Source organism: Uranotaenia lowii, chromosome 3, assembly GCF_029784155.1.
Source record: "Uranotaenia lowii strain MFRU-FL chromosome 3, ASM2978415v1, whole genome shotgun sequence".
Lineage (NCBI taxonomy): Eukaryota > Metazoa > Arthropoda > Insecta > Diptera > Culicidae > Uranotaenia > Uranotaenia lowii.
The window spans coordinates 308,960,862-308,980,348 of NC_073693.1; the positions used below are offsets into that span (position 1 = coordinate 308,960,862).

The window sequence follows — 19,487 nt, forward strand, 5'->3', positions numbered from 1 at the left end:
AAAATTACCAAAATCGAAAAATTTTAAATGTAATAGAACTTTAAAATGAAAACTCAAATGGTACACATAAATTGTCCATTAGGTTAATTAAAGGGAATCTTCCGATTGCATTGATTCAGTAGAAATATTCAACCAAAAAGGCTCACAACGCATATCTCAAGAAAAAATATAATAGAAAAAAATCAGTGACAATCATTTATGTTAATTGAATGAAAATACATTTAATAATTTTGAATGATAATAGAATCAAAGTTAAGTGCTGTAGTGGATCGGGATTGTTACAATTCAATTTTTTTTGTTACCATTAAACTTGACAAATTCATACTTTCTTTTGAACTTTAAACTTTCAATAAAAACTAATAGGAATCTGAAAGAAAAATGTTTATGGTTTATCGTACATAAGTCAAAAGAGTTTCCCAATCATTTTTTTTACTCCACTCCCAACCAAAATTATTTTGCTAGAATGCAGAGGCAACTTCGGTTCTAAAGCACAAAATAGATCTTTCATCGATTTCTCTTTTGTCCAATCGATCCATTGATTACTAGGACGTGGCTGGCGCCGTTATTGATGTTCGAAGCGGGGCAGTGTCAATAAGCTGCTTATTTTAAGCACCATTCATTTGACATCTGAAGAAAATTGATGGCTTCGATCAATCACGGAGAAACAACCATTAGCAATGTGGAACTTATACTACCGAGCCACACCAGCAATCGTGGAACTTGAAGTGATTGTGATCATAATTTGGTTTGGAACAATAAATGTGTACATTTTCTTTAACCATCCATTATGCGTTAAGGTGAATTTGAGTAGTTATTTTTGTTTTGCTAAGTTTTGTTGATAAAAAAATACTACAATTTCGAAGGGTTCTCGATGTATGAACGAAATTACGACTATTTAAGCTTTGAATCATGAAAAATAAGCAAATTTCAGTATCAAACTTACGCAGAAGCGAAGAGTTCCATGTTGACGAAATTGGAAAAAATCTCTGGAGGGTTTATTAACTATCATTTGTTCTTCAAAACTAACGAAGAGAGAAATTATTACAACTTTACCAATTTTATTGTTGCATGGTGAATTTCAATTCATTTGTTATAATTTTTTTTCCTGAAAACAAATCGAGGGGAACCAAAAAGTGGTTTACTTCGACTTTTAACACCATAGATATTTTTATCTCCTTTATTTATTTGTGTATGAAAATGAATTGAAAGAATAATGAGAGCAACGTCAAATTATTTTCAAGGATTCCTGTTGTCAAACTAAATTCATGGTTTTATGTAATAATTAAAACGAATGGAACTCAAGATTGGCTAAATGCTCGAAGCGTTGGGAATTTGCTAATTTTGACATGACTATCATCAAATTGGCTTTCAAATTAAACGGTTTCATTCGGTAGAGCTCCATCATCTGAACAAACAAAACAGAATAAAACGACTTCAGACAAAAAAAGTTTAATGTCTCTTGTAATCACAGTCATCAGAATATAAGTTTTTGAATTCATTACCGCAAACCACGCCAGCTCACCAGAAGCTAGGTAGTTATCCAAAATGCTCGGGAAAGGTCACATTTTAGGTAATATCGCTCTTAATTTTACGAGCTGATCATGAACTCTTTGAAACGACCCTTGAATGAAGACGACGACGACGACGCCTTTAAGATGCGTATCTCGATGGCTAACTATACGGTAACAGTGCGATCTTCCGCATTAAAATTTTATCGTTTATAGGCGCTTAGCAGTGGCTTAGATTTCGAGAGCGTAAGTTGTCCGGTATGAAAGATTAGCCCTTGGTAGCTAATCATAGTAATTAAAATTGTGAGAATTCACAACTTCATGAAGGTTTTCGGACCACTTCCTAAGTGAACCATCAAAAAGTCTGGGTAAACTTAATGGTCTAGTTTTGAGCAGAATATTTTTTTATTTCAAATTTTGTTTTGCCTATTTGTATGATGTAAACCATATCGAGTATATTGTTTTTTTTTTTATTTATGTATCAAAACTCAATGTAGTTTCATACTAGTAGCATGTGAACGCCATTAACGCCAAAAATGAACCCTAAAATGACGATGAAGATGCCCTTTTTGATGTGACAATTTAACGATCGTTTGGACGCTTAGCTTAAACTAGCCGCAATTTTCTCAGATTCCCTTTTATTCATTTGAAAGTGTATGTACCTACACCCTGATTTTAGTTTTTTTTTTGGCTGAGTGTCCGATAATCTGTCCGCGCTGTTTGTTTTTAAGAAATAAATGCCTAAACTTGTGACTTAAATAGCCGGTAATGAAGACTGGTTGCGGGCAATTTCTCAATTTCGTGGGTTCAACATCCCAAGCCTGGGGGGTTTTCCTCATTCGCAGTGCAACATTTTTCTTCTTTATGTCTTCCATTTTTTATTCTTTTCGGACCAAAAGATGACCCAGATGCATTGTGCCGAAATACACACCACACCCTTAATGGTGTTGGTTTTTGACTGCTTCTGATTATGCGTAGGTCATCAAATCAAGCCAATAAATACTTACTCGTGACTGGTGCGGTTTCTATTGTTTTGACCCCAGGGTTTGCATTTTTCGTTATGCAAAAGTTTGATTCAGTTGGAAAAATTTGGTTCAATGCATTGTTGGCTGGTATGGAAATTAATGCAAGCAAAATTATGATAAAAAAGGTGCTTTTTACCAATAAAACACTTAGATCACCAAGATGGATTTTTTATTCAAATTTTTGTACTGTAATCTTTATCAATGGCGACCATCATCATTTCTTAAACCAATTTTAATAGTGTAACCTATTTTAATATTTCAGATGCATTGGAAATAACTCAACTTAAAAAAAATCAATCAATGGTGGGAAAGACTGCTTCGATAGAGTTCCCGATCAGGAGAGCATATCAAAATAATAACTCAAACGTATCTCACCCAGATATTTACATCTGATTCAGTTATAACTAAGTACTCTTAATTTTCAATTTTTATTTTCTCCAATCTGCATTATATCTTATTCTGATTGACAAACTTAAATGGTGTTGAGCTCATTTTCAATTATAAAGATTTTTTTCGGATTGTCCTAAAATAAAATGATTATATCACAGATAAACAGACGAGACACTCTGAAGAAAAATCAACTCGTTTTTCGCAAAGCGATAAGATTGCCATCTGCTGGCGACATTGCCTACCAATCAATTAAAATTTTAAAATGAATCATGGTCAGCTATGACTATTTGGCGTTTACGCAAGAATGTAAACAACCGATTTATCATTTATATACAGATATTGGTAGATTTAGTCTTCAAAACTTAATCAGTTTTTTTGCTTTTCAGGTGTGATTAAGATTGTTAAACGGCTGGTTACGAACAACAAATACATTCGCGGACTTGAAGGAGAAGGATTCAATTTTCATAGATTTCATGGATACAAAATTATTTAAATTTGCACTGGAATACACTTCTGAAAGTTATGAGGAGAAAAATTGTGAATGTGAATGTTCTGTGCTGCTAAGTGAAAAAGTCAGACAACATTCTGCTGTTAGATATTTATTTTATTTTTTTCAATGAGCAGGGAAAAGCTCGCGGGAGTTGAGCTCTTTTCGAGTCCATGCTCTCGTAGGCATAAAACCTCCTCATCATTCTTTATTTTTTTTTTTTTCATTTTTTTCAGAATATTGGTTTTACAAAGGTGTATCACTTTTTTGTGCACTCGTATGACATTATGATAAGCATATAAATGATTTAGCGATTCTTGGTGAAATAGTAGTGATGTTGTTGTTAGCGGAGGTGGCGGCGGCGTTGGTGGCAGTGGTGGTGGGGGTGGCAGTTGCTAGATGGTGGCGGCGGTGTGGTTGGCGGTGGTTGGCGGAAATTAGAGTAATAAGATGTTTTCAGCGTATTAGAGTTATAGCAACAATCGTGTATGGGCTTGGTGGTTGATTAAGGTGCATTGGTATGGGGGGTTGATTTTGGTGAAGGACAGGGCCGTAGGAAGAACCCACTCATGGGGGGGGTTTTGGTGACTGATTTTTAACTTTGATTTTTTGCCCAAGAATTCACGAATACAAAAAAAATTATAACGAATTATGTTAGTGACTATTTGATTATTCGTTTTCAAGTACTTTGACATAAAAAGTTTTCGTATTAAATCGTAACTTTAGAAAATTGGTCCTAATTTTTAAAGATGAGCTAAATTCACTTCTATCTATGGTAAAAATCTCCGATTTTTTTTAAGATACTGGTTCATGAAGCTAAGTTGATTTGGGCACAAGATAAGCTTTTTTAAGGAGCATCTTCATTTAAAAAAAAACTTATTCTATATGAGGCCCTTAGAGCCAAAGGGGTATAAGTGCATAAAAGCTGATTTCGAGAAAAAAGCAGTAAACCAGTAAATTCCATAGACATTTTTTATGAATTTTTTTCATGTGAATGATTTTCCTAAATAAAAACAAAGCATTTTACAACATTTTCCCAAAAAACAACGTTTATTTGACGTTTATTGAGGCGACACATATTTTTTAAATTTGGTACTTATACCCCTTTGGCTCCAAACACATGCACTTATACCCCTTTGCCACCAAATAAATTCGCTTATACCCCTTTGCCACCAACAAATTTTCACATCCATGTTTTTTTGATCTTGTTGATATGGGTAAGAAACCATAAATATTCATTGCTACAAGAGTCAATTAGTTTTCGTATAAATATATTTTTTGTTGTTTTGATGAGAAATATACTCTGGTAGAGTAGGTTAAGAGATTTCATGGCTGAAGATCGACCTGGTCTTGGCAACTTCTAGTAAATCTCTCATAACAACGTTTTTTTCCCCAGGATTAATTTATAATAATTCGTGCAAGGTATTTTCCACTAAATTCCAATCACCACGTGTTTTGTACGTCTTTGCCTAATCAATTGGGTATTGGAATGGGACTTGCGGTCCCTCTGAGTTGGTTTTTTACAGTAAATTAACGATAGGCGCTTCAATATTAACCCAATTATCTCGTACAAATACATTTTTTTGTACTTTATAAGCCTTTAATCCGTGACACACTCCATATATCCAGAAATCAGGAATTTGTGATCCGCTAATTTGTTTTTGAAATAGAAAAAAATAATGAAATATGTATATTAATTTCGTTTTCTACTAGAATTATCACTAAATGCAATCAGATGAATCACAGTTGATGGTAAATTTTTAAACACCATCAGCTATTCAAAAGAAAAGTGAATTACATTTATTTTAAAATTTTTTGTTCCCGATGAAAAAACATTACTTTCATGAAATCAAGTAAAGGTTGGTGGCAAAGGGGTATAAGTACATCAGTTTAATGGACTTTGGAGGCAAAGGGGTATAAGTGCAGCACTTATACCCCTTTGGCTCCAAACAAAAAGGAAATTTCAGTTAGCAGGATTTTTTCAACGAGATCTAAACATAATAAAATAGTGTAATAAAATTATGATTAAAATAGCATATGATGATTGACAGTCAAGGATTCGTTCTAGATGGTTATCTCGATTTTTTCCATTTTGTCACTTATACCCCTTTGGCTCCAAGGGCCTCATATTCAAATCATGCCCAATCTTCCAAATTATTTTGCAAATTCAAAGATTTGAACCTTTGGTGAAAATAAATCAAATTTTCAAAAAAAAAAAAGTAAGAGATAAAAATAATCAGATTTTCGGATCAAATTTTCTTGATGCAAACTTGAACCAAATTTATTATTTAAGTATGAAATTTGGCTTTAAAAACTGGTTTTTGAAACATAAAATGATTGATGCCCTTAATGTGTTAATAATGTTATACAATACACTGGGAAAATTAGGTGGATGGAAGATGTTTCTTAAACAGCAAATTTTTCATAGAGAATCAATTCCATAATGAAAGTCCTGTGGATGATTTTCGAATCCTTTGCTCCTGTAGATCAGTGGTTTTCAAAGTTGTCCCTACCGCCCCCTTGGGGGCGTTGAGAGCTTCCAAAGGGTCGGTGAGCTCAATTTTGGAATTTGGGGGGCGTTGGAAGGGCTCAGGGGGGCAGTGAGGTCGTAGTTCACATTTTTACAAATCACGAAACAACGAAGATTTGAAATATTAACGATTAAGTTCGATGCAAAACAATGAATTTAGTTACAGATCTAAACAGCAGGTTCAAGACTAAAATATAAGAGAATTTCAATTTCAAGTGCTGATTTGTTCTTTTTTTTATAATCCATTCAAAAAATCAATTGTGCCATTTGCCAAGGATAAACTTTTTATGTAATTGGAAATCACTAACGTTGGCAGAATTGGGTTTTTGAAACTTGGTTGAACTTTAAGACCCGTGAATGCTGCATAAATTGAACAGATATTCAGATATCAAGAAAGAAAACTATTTTTTACGTTTCACCGGCTTGACCGTAATTAATTTGTATTCAATAATGCAAAAATAATGGAGAATAAAGATTTTGTCCACCGAAATTTAAGATATGTGATTTGATATCAAAACAAACTAATCAATCAGTTTAAGTTTTAAGAAACTTTACATAGAATTAAGTGTTTACTAGAGGTTATAAGCCAAAACGGTATGAGTTAAGGTTGCCAGCTTGCCGGGATATTTACCAGAATTATTGAGGAAAGTTTGGTCCGGCCCATTTGCCCGGATTTCGTTGGAGGAAGTCCGAATTTTGCCTAGATTTATTCAATTTATTTGTAAAGTCTTACATAAATCTCAAATTGAATTCTTATGAATTTTAATTTTTTCGTCCAATGAGAAGTTTTTGCAAGTGTTAAGCGAATAATCATGACCTTTGTTTGGAAGCCTGAAATACGATGTAAAATCTGCTTTTGTGGTTTGATGGGGATAATATATTTCAAGTGTACTCTTCTTGATTTTTACAAAATTATTCCGTGATTTTGACCAAATTTGTCCGAATTTTGGGTTGAACATTTTAAAATCAGATGCCCGGATTTTGCCGTGTTTCCAAATAAATTTGCTCAGATTTATCCGATCTAGATAAGCCTGAAAAAAATTCTTACAAACATGCATCAAAGTTTATTTCGATAAAAAACGCCTTTGAGTTATTTATTATGTTTGTTAATTTTCCATTTCGAAAAATTGCATTTCTCTTTCTAACGAAATAGTGTGTGAAAAAATTCTTAAAATCTGAAAAATCACGAGATACAGTTTGAAGTATGCAGAATCGTTTGACATTATTAGATCAAAACTAACCATTTTAACACTTATAAAACCCCCTACCCTTTTGGCTCTTAGGGCCAAATAAATGAATTTTGAGTTAAGTCCCAAAACAACATAAAGCCAAAAGCTAATGGTTTTTCGACGATTCCAATTATCATTTTTTTAAAAAGATTTTCGTAAAATTTTCCCAGGGGGCGATGAGCTCGAAATTTTTTCAAAGGGGGGCGGTGAGTGAAAAAAATTTTGAAAACCACTGCTGTAGATGATCAATTTGGGGTTATCGGATGATACAAATAACTCAAATTCTACCGATTATTTGTTATTTTCTATTGAATAGTGTTTGATGAGAAACATCGCAATTCGGCATTCTATATCTCAGAACCCCCTGGAGTGAATTTTAAATTAGCATTTTTAAGTTACGGTAAATGTTGTGTTCGATTTTGTCTAATAAAGTTTAACACTCAAATTCAGTCCATTCAAGATATACTTCGAAGTGTAACACACTGTTAGCAATCTAAAAAACGAGATATCTCGTATTTGGACCGCAATGAGTTGAGTTCATGATCTCTAGAATTCTTCGACAATTCATGTTGATTGTAAAATTTATTTACAATTTAAACCTTTTTCTAAATTTTGAATCTGTTTTCTGAATATGAATTCTGAACCTAAATTCAAAAAATTGCGCTTTTAATCTGTACCAGAATTTCCATACGATCTATAAAATGCACAAAAAATACGATTTTCGAACCTTTTTCCAGATCAGAATTTTATGAGCCAAGTTTTAGAGCCCTCCTACATGAATCTTTTTTTTTTTAAATTCATTAGTTTAGGCTAAATCTAAATTCACTATTTAAATTATTTATTTTAAATCTTTGTTCAGAATCAGAATTTTAATATGAATTTACAAAGATCTGAGTTTGACTTCAATTTTGGATCGCCGTTTCGAAACTTTAAATTTTCGAATTTTGTGCAAGAATTAGGTTTAAGAACTTCGAATTCGAATATAAATCAAAATTTCTCTTTATTCAGATTCGAAAACTATTGTCAAAATATTGAAAGTGCATATGCTGTCGAAAAACATGCTTTAAATTTTATATTAAATGCAGAAACGAATTTCAATCTGGATTTCAAAGCATCTTTTTATTTCTAATTTCTTATGATTATTTGAACTGAATATATCCTGAACGGGATACATAATCCAAAATACAAAAATAGAAAACAATTTAGGTTATGGGATCAGAACCTTCGAAATGGGTTTGATTAAATTTAAAATTTAATATTCAGACCTGAATTTCGATGAAAAGGTGAGAAAATTTTGAAAAAGTGTAGCAGAATTTTGAGCTTGGAGTGGGTTTTAGAGGTTTTGGCATTAGTTTTTAGTCTAGATTGTTACTCAAGATCATCCTTACTCTATTATCATAATTTGGTTCTGAATTTAAAATTTTGAGTGTAGAGTAGAATACTTCGTTTGCTGTTTTGGATCCTCATGGGGGGGGTTTAACCCCCAAACCCCCCCCCCCCCCCCCCCGTTCCTACGGCCATGGTGAAGGATATAAAGAATGAGGAGGATAAATGGGGCGGATTGCACTCCCAGTGAGAATCATCTCTTTGAAGGGAGTACAAGGTCAGCTGTCATATGTTGGAATAAAATTGATCATCTCAATGCTTTCTCTAAATCAAATTCGAAAAATTCCCCTCACTATAATGATTATACATAGCGCTAGCTGATCCGCCTTAGTGCCAGAACTGCAGATTCACTTCTTGTTCATAGTTTGAAATTAACTAGAAAATTAATTAGATCATTTTCTCAAATCAGATCTAACTTTTTCATTTTCAGATTTAAACTTTTAAGTTATAGAATAAGTTAGCGCTTAAACATAATGCCATTCAATCAGAAACGCAGAAAATAAAACAATTTATAAGTGGGAAACGGCACACAATAAAACACGATTGTCGTTCACATGGATATGTAATTTATTGAAATCAAAATCTTCTAAAGATGGCAATTCACTACCTTGCTTTTCTTCATCGTCGACAACCTTCGGTCGAAGAAACCATATTTCGAGTTATATTTTCGTTCTCAATCTCAGATTCAGCTGTTAATCTAGGCCAGTGGTTTTCAAACTTTTTCCACTCACCGCCCCCTTTTTCAAAATTTTTGAGATCATCGCCCCCCCTTGGCAAATTTTTAGAAAATCTTTCAAAATTTGTATTTGGATCTTTCAAAAACCATTAGCTTTTGGCTTTATGTTGTTGTTAGACTTAACTCAAAATTCATTCAAATTTATATGAGGTCTTCAGAGCCAAAAGGGTAGGGCATTAAAAGTGTAAAAATGTTCGATTTTGATTTAATGCCAAACGATTCTTCATATTTTAAACTATATATCTTGATTTTTTGAAGATTTTTAGAATTTTATTTACATACTATTTCGTTTGAAAGAAAAGAGCAAACTTTCGAAAAATATATGGAAAATATGGCAAAACATAACAACTTAAAATCGTGTTTTCTCGAAATAAGCTTTTATGTACTTAATCGTTTTGGCACCGAGGGCCTCATTTTGCTTCAAATCTCCAGTTGAAACTTAATTCTATGTTAAGTTTCCTTGACAATTGAAAACTGAATTGATTAGTTTGATTTGATATAAAATCATATGCATTTAACAAATGTTGGTAAATAAAATTATATATTCCCCATCAGTTTGCATAATTGAATACAAACTAATTTCTATGAAGCCGGTGAATAACGTAAAAAATAGTATTATTTCTTGATATCTGCACTTGAGTCCTGTTCAATGTTATGCAGCATTCACGGGTCTTAAAGTTTAAATAAGATTCTAATGACTGAATTCCGGTAGTGTTAGTGATAACCGAATAGATTTAAAGTTTAACCAATTGATTTTTTGAATCGACTGAAATAAAGATGAACAAATAAGAACTTAAAACAAATTCTCTTACCTAAAAATATTCTTTCATATTTTCATTACATCATAGATGACGCTTTTTTTTGCAGGTTTTGTCTGTTTACCAGATTTTTTGTGACGAAACAAATTAAAGTCTATCAAGCATTGCCATCTAAAATTAATCTTTTCTAGCATAACCCAAAATAATCAAACAAAACAAGACCAACATGTGGAGCATATACAAAATCTGTAACTATCTTTAAGACACATTATTATCAAAAAAAAATTTGAGATACTGGATCAAAATTTGCTGCAGCTCTGCGAAATTATAGATAGGTATTTTAGTATTGAACCTGATGTTTGGTTCTGTATTGTTGTTTCTTAATTTTTCATCGAACTTTCTCGTTGATGGTATGTTAAATCTACGTTGATTCTACGACCTGAAATTCGACCTCACCGCCCCCCTGAGCCCGTCCAACGCCTCCCAAATTTCAAAATTGAGCTCACCGCCCCCCTGAAAGCTCTCAACGCCCCCAAGGGGGCGGTAGGAACCACTTTAAAAACCACTGATCTAGGCTGTTTATCCTTGTTGCTGTTAGCCTTAAAATGTTCACTCAATAGCACCACAAAATATCAGGACAGGAGTCTCTTAAGGTTTCCAGATTCGTCACGTATTATTCTGATCTCCAGAGTCAATTGGAATCCTAAGGGGTAGGCTTCGAATAGGATCAACAATTTTGCACCCAATGATCACTTTATCAACACATAATCTCAAAACATCTTCACACACGTACGGTTTAGCGTTTCTGGAAATAATAGACTTCCAAAAAGTAAAAAAAAAAAACAACAGAAATCTCATATTTTTCTCTATAACGAAATTTTTGCTCACTCGTAGCTACTTTGTTTATTTTGACTTGGAACGATATAGGGCGTTTGCACAGTGCATAAGTATAAGTAAGCCGTTGGGCAAACAAATGTGACAGCCCCATGTTAAATGAATACAAATCGACTAAAGAAGAATATTTTTGGAAGAATTAATGAAAACTATTGAAAAGTTTCTTAAGTACTACACATTTTTCGAAAGCTTGATCATTTTTTGACTTGTTTGTGATTTTTTTCTAATTTTGAGTGAAGTTCTTTAACAAAAATGAAGAATTTGTACCGGATATGAGCGTTTTTAGTGAAAGAAGGACAAATATTGCTCAAGTTTATTAATCAATTACGTGACGAAAGCTCTAAACTTCATCTTCCTGGTTCTAAATTTTATGTGATAGACCCAAAAACGTGAACAAAGGATCTGGGGGAACCGTTTAATTTGCTTTAAAATTATGGTTGGCTTGTTTTTCATTTTTGTTTTGCTTGGTTCCTCACTGATATTCAATCGTTTCCACTTGTTAGCAAATGATCCGAAATATACTGTATGAATGTTTTTTAGAAAAATTGAGCATTCATTAGCTTAGCTTAGCTTAGCTTGGTTGACTACTCATATCCACCTTAAATCATTGAACTCGAAATGCTTCATTTACAGGTTTTTTAAACGATTCTAGAGAAACTTCGTATTTTTTACATTTGTTTTCAAACTATACATTTCGAATTCCATGATCGCTGGCGTGGCTAAGCAGAACAAGTTCTACCTCGCCAATGGTTGCTACTCCGTGATTAATCGAGGCCATCAATTTTGCACAAAGTCCAAAAGAATGGTGCTTGGGATTAGCAGTCATTCTCATTGTACAAAACTGATGCTCTCCCTTTTTATATGATTAATAACGGCGCCGGCCACGTCCTAGTAGTCAATGGGGAAAAAGGAAGGATTGTTAATAAGATACTCTTTAAGTTCAACCAGCAACCTCTCGGTACTGCACTCCAAAAAAAAAAAAATGGAATAGTCAGAACCAGATTTAAGCTAGTATCACAAACTATGGAAACCGTCTATACGTCTGCGAATCCATGTTCAAGTATCCAAGGAAGGGGTTGTGTTAGTTGGTGAAAGGTGAAGATCAGGATCCATTTTGGTAAATGGTGCGATCATGAGTTTCCTACACCTCCTATGCTCCTAGACATTTCCTAAGGAAACTCCTATTTCTCTGAGGCATTTTATAAACGTCCAAATAAAATGGATCGAGTAAAATATTGAAGGCAAATCAATACCATCCAAATTTCTTCCTTGGTAAACTAGCTCTTTTTCCTAAACATGGTCCCTGTTGAACCAAAGAGTTTACGAATGGGCTTTAATGGTTGAAGACGGCAAGTAACTTAAAATGACACAATTTTTTCCAAATTGTTTTTCTATGAATATTGCATTTCTGAAAACTCTTTGATTCTATGCTATTCTGTGCCTCACATTTTAGAAGTCTTTCTCATCAATAGTAAATCAATAGAAAGTTATGTTTATTAAAAACATATTTAATCTGAAATAATAAAAATATGATGAAGAAAACCAAAGTATCCTTGTAATTAATATATTTTTGAAAGGTTATCTTATCAATTGATATGTATTTCATTTAGTAATTTTTCTGCAACGGAAATTTTCGAAAACATCTCTAATTCTCTCACACCACAAATCAGTGAAAACTTTAATTTTCTTTGTAGAATATATAGTTTTTTTCAGTAATTTAAAAAAATAAATAAATTTATATTCAGTTAAATGGGTTTTTAATCAATAATAAATGCCATTAAAAGTTTAGAATTTCTATGCCCCTTGGTTATAGCGCCTTTTCTCGCTCTTGAAACGAAATTTGAAAAAAAATAGGAAATAATGATTAGTGCAATCACTAAACCTTACGAAATAAACTGTTTCGAAAAGTTTAGTGCAGAAAAGCAGAAGTTTTTCATACATTTACTTTACCTTTCAATAGTCTGCAAGGATCAACATTTTTTTTATATTACATTATTCGTATGCATATGCAATTTTTTCAAAACTGATGACTGAAAAAAAGTTTCATAAAATCAGCAACTATTGGGTTTACCAATTAAAAATCACAACTTCAAATTCAAAGCAAAGTATAGAGGTAAAGAAAAATAAAACAGCGCAATATATCGTTATCTATATGGTATCTTCGTCGTCTACGTACTTCCTTTTATTAAGGTAGATATTGATTCAAATAACATTTTAACTCAGATTTTTGCAAACTTAAACAAATGCATACTAGCATAATTTTCCTGATATTTTTAGTATATGGAAAAAAATAATTAAAACAAAATACTTAGCTTTGGGTGCGCAAAGGCAACCGAACAGCAAACTGCATCCCATCAAGGCAATCCGTTTAGCAATGATAAAACAGGCACCACAAAACCAAGACGACGACAGCACAAAATGGTTTGAAATTAACGATGCGATACAAGTTTTTTTCAGACTTCGCAAAAACTGATTCATAATGCTCCTTGCTTGAATTTTATAACAAGACTTTCCTGAACACTCCGCGAATAGTTCATCAACAATTTACAATCGATAAACAAGCTCAAGAAAAAGAATCTCTCAATCGCTTTCGAATTTTTCATTTTGTTAAAAATCACTTTAAACTATTCTTCAATGCGGCCGCATCAGTAAACTTTTTAAACTCTTCTTCCCTACGGAACAATATTTCGCCAATTACAAAAGAAACACAGGGGTAAAAACAGGACAACATCGGAAAACACGAACGAGAATCACATTTATGTAAACCCATCACGAGCACACAATTATAGCATTTCCATATATTTCAAAGCGAACACGAAAAACTTTCTGATATATATGTATTTTCACTCCTACAATAAACGAAATTTCAAAATTTTCATTTTTTCGGACACTCAAAAGCAAAAATTAGCACAGGCGAAAAAAAACAAGACCGCACTCGACCAAGGCTTGCTTAGTTCTCTGTATGAATGTTTTTTAGAAAAATTGAGCATTCATTTAAGGGAAATCCAACATTTTAGTTGTATTTTGCTTTCGCCGCATATAAAAACCTCTAATGTGTGCCCAACAGACCTCTTGTATGTGTGTGTAGCAAAAGCCCTATTGGAGACCATGGAGATGCATAGAAACAGAAGGCTACCATGATCGAGAATCTTTAATCCGATAGCAGTGTACTCTAGTGGCGACATTGCCTAGCTTCTAACGATTTTGCGAAGAATGAAATACGAGTGTCCCGTCTGTTTGTCTGTGATTATATCATATTTTGATATACCTGCAACTTTTTATGAAACACGGACATCGAAGTCAACGGCCCAAACCGTGCATTAATGAGTTTCGCTTAACAGATCCATAAAATAGAATCCAATTTTTGGGAAATCTGGCCAAAATCGATCGGGTCTGAATATATTTCGTCGAATTACTTTTGAGTTAGAATTTTGTAATGCTCTTCTGATCGGGTTTGTTTTTTTGCATAATTATGATTTCTTCTCGACTTTGAAAAATCCACTTGCATTCTAATTTTAATCAAGCTTAGCTAAGCTGAGAAATGGAATATTCAAAAATGTGATTTCAACAAGTAATTGAGTATTAAAAAGCTTAAATTTAAAAAACAAAGAAAAAAACTTTTTTTGCAATTCATTTTTTTTGAAACGGCATGTTTTTTACAGTTTAATGAGCAAAAATCTATCTTTTTTTTTTAACAGGAATAACTTATGTCTACTTTACAATATTGTAAAGGAAAAAAATTAAGAAAGAATTGGCTTAGGAAACCTCTTGAAAGAATTTTGGTTGCATAACTCACAGAAAATTTCAAGAGATACATACCAGAAATCGTAAAAAAACTGACAGAAGCTGTTTGTTTCCAGGAAAGTTCTCTTAAATTCTTTTCATTACAACACCCAAGCTTTGCCCAGGTTTGTCAATTGAAAAAGTGGTAAAAAAGCTACCGTGATTTTCACTCAATTGCTGTCTTCCCATTAGCTTGCTTTGAAAACATATGAAAAATTCAAACCCAAACTTAAATGTCTATAACTTTTTTATTGTGTGCATCAAAACGCTTTGAAATGTTAAATGAAGTTGTTATTAAAATTAAAAGCTTGACGGCACAACAGTTTGCGAGAACTAAGTTCCATACAAATTTGCTTATACCGTATTCGTTTTCACCACCCGAAAGTGTTGCACCCATCCACGCTGAAAACGAGCATGAATCGAGTTTTGCCCTTACTTGTGTTGGTGTGTGTAAAATTGGCAGTGTCAACAAAAATAGCAAGCTGTCAAAAATCAATTACAGCTGATCGGCAATTCTGGGCGGTGTACGAGCTGCTGCTGGACTGGAGTTTCCCCAGCTTGATGGTTCCGATATTTTGACTTGGGAGTAACGCTTATTCGTCGCAAATCTCATCTTCGTTCGAGTATTTCCGTTTGAGATTACAAAAAAAACTTGGAAGCAAAACGGCAATCTCGGATCGCGGAAGTCGGGGGAAAGAATTCTGATTACAGACCGCAACGAACGAAATTCAAGCCCGCGAGGAAGAATGACCTTAATGGGTTAAATTCCTATAAAAAAGGAAAAAAAAAAGAAATTCAAGCCCCCAATGCGGATGCACTTTCGAACGACTTTCCGGGACTTGACACAACCGAGCATCGTCACCGTTCTTTCACGATTTTCACGCACTTGGAGCTGCCCAAGTAACCATTAAGCTGTTAAAATTGGCCCTAATTCAGCCTTATAGTCGAATATAGAACCTGCTTACAAAGCCTATCAAGCTCTATATTCGACTTAAGGGCTGCCCAAAAGCCACTTTTGGCGTGTATTTCGGCCGACCCCACTTTCGAAAAACGCCAATGAGAAGATGTTAAAATATTTTCCGACAAAAAAAGAAAAAAAAAATTATATTTTGTTGTACTTGTCTGCCTAATCTGATCCATTTTCTTTGTTTTCTTTCTATCTCCCTCAAACCTCTGCCTTTTTCATTGCCGTTTGATAGAAGCAGGAATCGAACTTGGAATTTCAACGACAATGTATTTATTGTTGCCCCTGCTGCTAACTCTATTTACGCTCTAATAACAATGCATGAAAATCGGGCCTTCTTAAATGAATCATGAGTTCGGATTTGAAGGAAAACATCGGAGAAAAACAAAGTTTTGATTTCAAATTCAATTTTTATTAACACTAAAATCTCAGGAACACAATAATGTACACATTTTGAAACACTCCGGCTCCGAAATAGTGAAAATTATTCCAGAATCTAGCATCCTCACTTCACCTGACCAACAGTAATCTGAGTGAAAATTACCGCAAAAAATAACCAACGGAATCTGCAAAAAAAGTTCTTCCAACTATTCTGGTTTCCTGTTGGGCTCGATTTTTGGGTTGACCTTGTTTTACGGAACCGGCCAAACCGGAAACTCCCTTGGGATAGTGGTTGACTTCATCCGATACCCATGAAATTCCTGATTTTCGATGGAATTTTTCATCAAGAACTTTTTTTTTTTCTTTTTCTCATCAAGAACGACACCAAGAATTCTTAAACAAAATAAGAATTCTTTTTTCGATCGCGAAAACTTCACGGAACGTTTGTTTCCAGTTCTTCTTTTCGCTTCATTTTTTTTCAGGTCCCAGATGTCATGTAGTAGAAAGCCGCAGATAGGCATTGTCTTTTATGTCACCTGAATTCTGTAGGGCTTCAAAGCCCTATAGCACTGCTTAAAGTACCAATATACGGCTTATTTCGTTTTTTTATCCCACAGGGCCTGTAGGCATTTAAAAATACTATTTAGGGCTAACAAGCACTGAAGTGCTGTTGTGCGTCCCATATGCGGCTTATAACAGGGCTTAATGGTTTACTGGGTGGCTTGTTGCAGAGTAGCTTGAGGCAACTTAGCGCTTTTTGCTGCGCAAGACCAACTTATGGGACACGCTCGAGCAATAGAACTCTTCGGTTTGGGCGATTCCGCCAGATCCTTTGGTTGGACTTTTTGCACTCGGATTTGCTGCTCTTCTTCGGCATCCCCTGGAAAACATTGTAGCAAGCCTTCTGGGCACATTTCTTCTCGGGGGCGTCCGATCCGCGTCCTCCATTTTTCTGTTCTTTGGGATAAAGATAAAAATAATGTGGAAATAGCTCGAACGTGATTTTTGCGGTAAATAAACCAGACTAGCTGATATTTGTTTACATCGGGAAGCACGTCCTGTCAAAATTCATGATAGTATTGGTGGGAGCGCAAGCAACACCGAATATTTTCAGAGTGTTCCACCGTCCACTTTATGGTGCACTACCAGTGGACTACTCATCGTGAAAACGAGCATGAAAACAGCAAAAAGTGCACTATCGGTAGTGCGCCGGTGCACCACCACGCGAAAACGAATTCTCTATTAGTGTTCAGCCTTGGAGTGATCCCTATGAGCTAAATATTCGCCAGTGTTGTTTTATGATTTGCATTAAGATTAGAGCTTGAGTATTAGGTTTGAAGGTAACAAAAGAAATAATAGTTATTGAAATATGCACAAAATTGAAAAACAAAACTGTGAAATCTGTGAATATTTTCAGATCCTGTGATGGAATTAATCTCAAAAATCTGTTAAATTATTGATTTTTTGTGGTTTCGACAACGTTGGCCCGCACTGAACAAAAATTTGATTTTTGATAGAAATACTTCAAAACTAAGTTTCACCCGCTCACCATCGTTCATTTCTTCTACTTTCTATCCGTCTATAAAACTTCATTATGTTGAAATGTTCTTGCTTAAAAGGACACAAATTCTCACAGATAAGGCCGATAGACTTATTAACAAACAGAACAAACGGTGAGTGGATTCTTCAGAATAATAAATTGAATTTATTTTGGTCATTAAATTTTAATTCTCAAATAGAAATACTAATTATAATTTTTGAGGTTGACCAGCTTAAAGATCCTTACATTTTGAAACATTTTTTTTTGTATCTATTCCAAAATCCTGATTTTTTTTTATTTGACGGTTTTGATTACACATTCTAAATTATTGGATAGCGTCTTAAAGCCTCTTCTTTCCAAAGAAAGGGCTATCTCCATATGTTTCAATGTAGAACATGCCCTTGGTTGATGGAACGAGCAGTGGGTCACCGCCTAGCTTGGCCGAGTCCATAGAAACCGCCCCCGAAGGATGCGACGGAATTTCCAAAACACTGCCCATCCTCCATGCAACTCGATTCCAGTCGGGTTCCCACAGCGATGCACCAAAAAGCTCCCACGCCCTCGAATGTGAACACATTCCTGTGAAAGGAGACAAATAGTTATATTGAGCTTTTGAAGTTTTAAATGAATCTAAGAATTTACCAGTGAAGTCCATTCCGCAGCCTGGCTGCGATATACCGCCATTTGGATAGAAATCAACAGTTCCTAAGGGTTCATAGAATCCTAGAAACCCACCGTTCGTGTGTATCACTACTACAGACTTTGCATCACTAATATCTATCCTGTTATCCGAGCTACTGATTGAGAAAAGGGGTCCAGCTGGATCCAAGCCTACGATGGTCTCAATCTTGCTACTTTTCACCAACTTTCCAGCAATTCCTGCAACATGTGCTCCCAAACTATGTCCAATCAGATAAACTTGATCCAGCTGCATCATCAGCTTATCAATAAGCTGCGCCACTATGCCACCAACTCCTGGAAGACTATTGTAAGCTTCGAAATAACTCCAACTTTCGGCCCAGTAGGACCAATCCACGACTATCACATTGTAATCCTTTTGCTCGAGATAGCCTTTTCGAATCACTTCATTAACCGGGGAGCTCCAGTTATTCTGCCATCCATGGATGATTATTCTTGTCGGGTTAGAGGCATCAAACACGTTACTCTTCAACAACTTATCCAATGGTTCATTAAGTTGAAATGTAAAATTCCGATCTGCTCGATAAAAAACGAAGAATATCTGCTCCGGACTGACCGCAGCTGATCGAAGTTTCAATTGAGCTTTTAGTGTCGAGCGATGCGTCCAAACAAGCGCCCCGAATTTGTTAGGAATTCGAATCCAGTCCCCCGAATCATTCCGGGTCGGGCTAGCTAACGACTCGCTACAACTTAGTAGAAATACACTTATCAAGAAGAGAGTAAAACCTCTGCCGACCATATCAAACGACACTTAAAACGTATCGGTTGGACTGTGATAGTTTTTATTTTTATAGCTGCGGCTCATACGAACTTAGAACGAGGAAATTCCTGAAATGTGTTGTGGTGATTCCAGGAGATAAGCTTATCTTCTATGGGGACAGATAATTGTGACACGTTGATTAGCGTGAGTAGTAAAAGTAACCCTTTAAGAACAACAAAGTGATGGGTGTGCAGAAATCAGCTGTTTTACTAAAAAAAACCGGAGACCGGAAGATGCATTCTCATGGACGATAAAAATTTTGGGAAGGTTAATTTTGTGCAGCCCTTCGGATCAAAATCCCTGAACGAGCAGCTGTCTTTCTAACTTTAAATTGGTTTTTAACTATGAACTTTCAAGAAAGTGCACGGTTTTGCTAGGTATTTACATCTGTAGACAACAAAATAATGAAACAAGAAG

General features: G+C 34.6%; 1 protein-coding gene across 1 annotated transcript; it reads right to left on the reverse strand.

The window, feature by feature from the left end:
* Positions 1-17,877: 17,877 nt before the first annotated feature.
* Positions 17,878-19,055, reverse strand: LOC129757186 (lipase member H-A-like). Its single transcript, XM_055754317.1, has 2 exons — positions 18,254-19,055; positions 17,878-18,190 (listed from the first exon to the last, which is right to left on the reverse strand). The coding sequence occupies exons 1-2, from the start codon at positions 19,047-19,049 to the stop codon at positions 17,952-17,954; spliced, it is 1,035 nt and encodes a 344-aa protein (XP_055610292.1). The 5' UTR covers positions 19,050-19,055; the 3' UTR covers positions 17,878-17,951.
* Positions 19,056-19,487: the final 432 nt, after the last annotated feature.

Excerpts from the sequence above, each read along its gene's own strand:
- LOC129757186 (XM_055754317.1), bottom strand. The coding sequence starts at position 19,049 with ATGGTCGGCAGAGGTTTTACTCTCTTCTTGATAAGTGTATTTCTACTA. Across the intron at positions 18,191-18,253 it reads CTGCGGAATGGACTTCACTG|GAATGTGTTCACATTCGAGG; the intron begins GTAAATTCTTAG and ends CTCCTTTCACAG.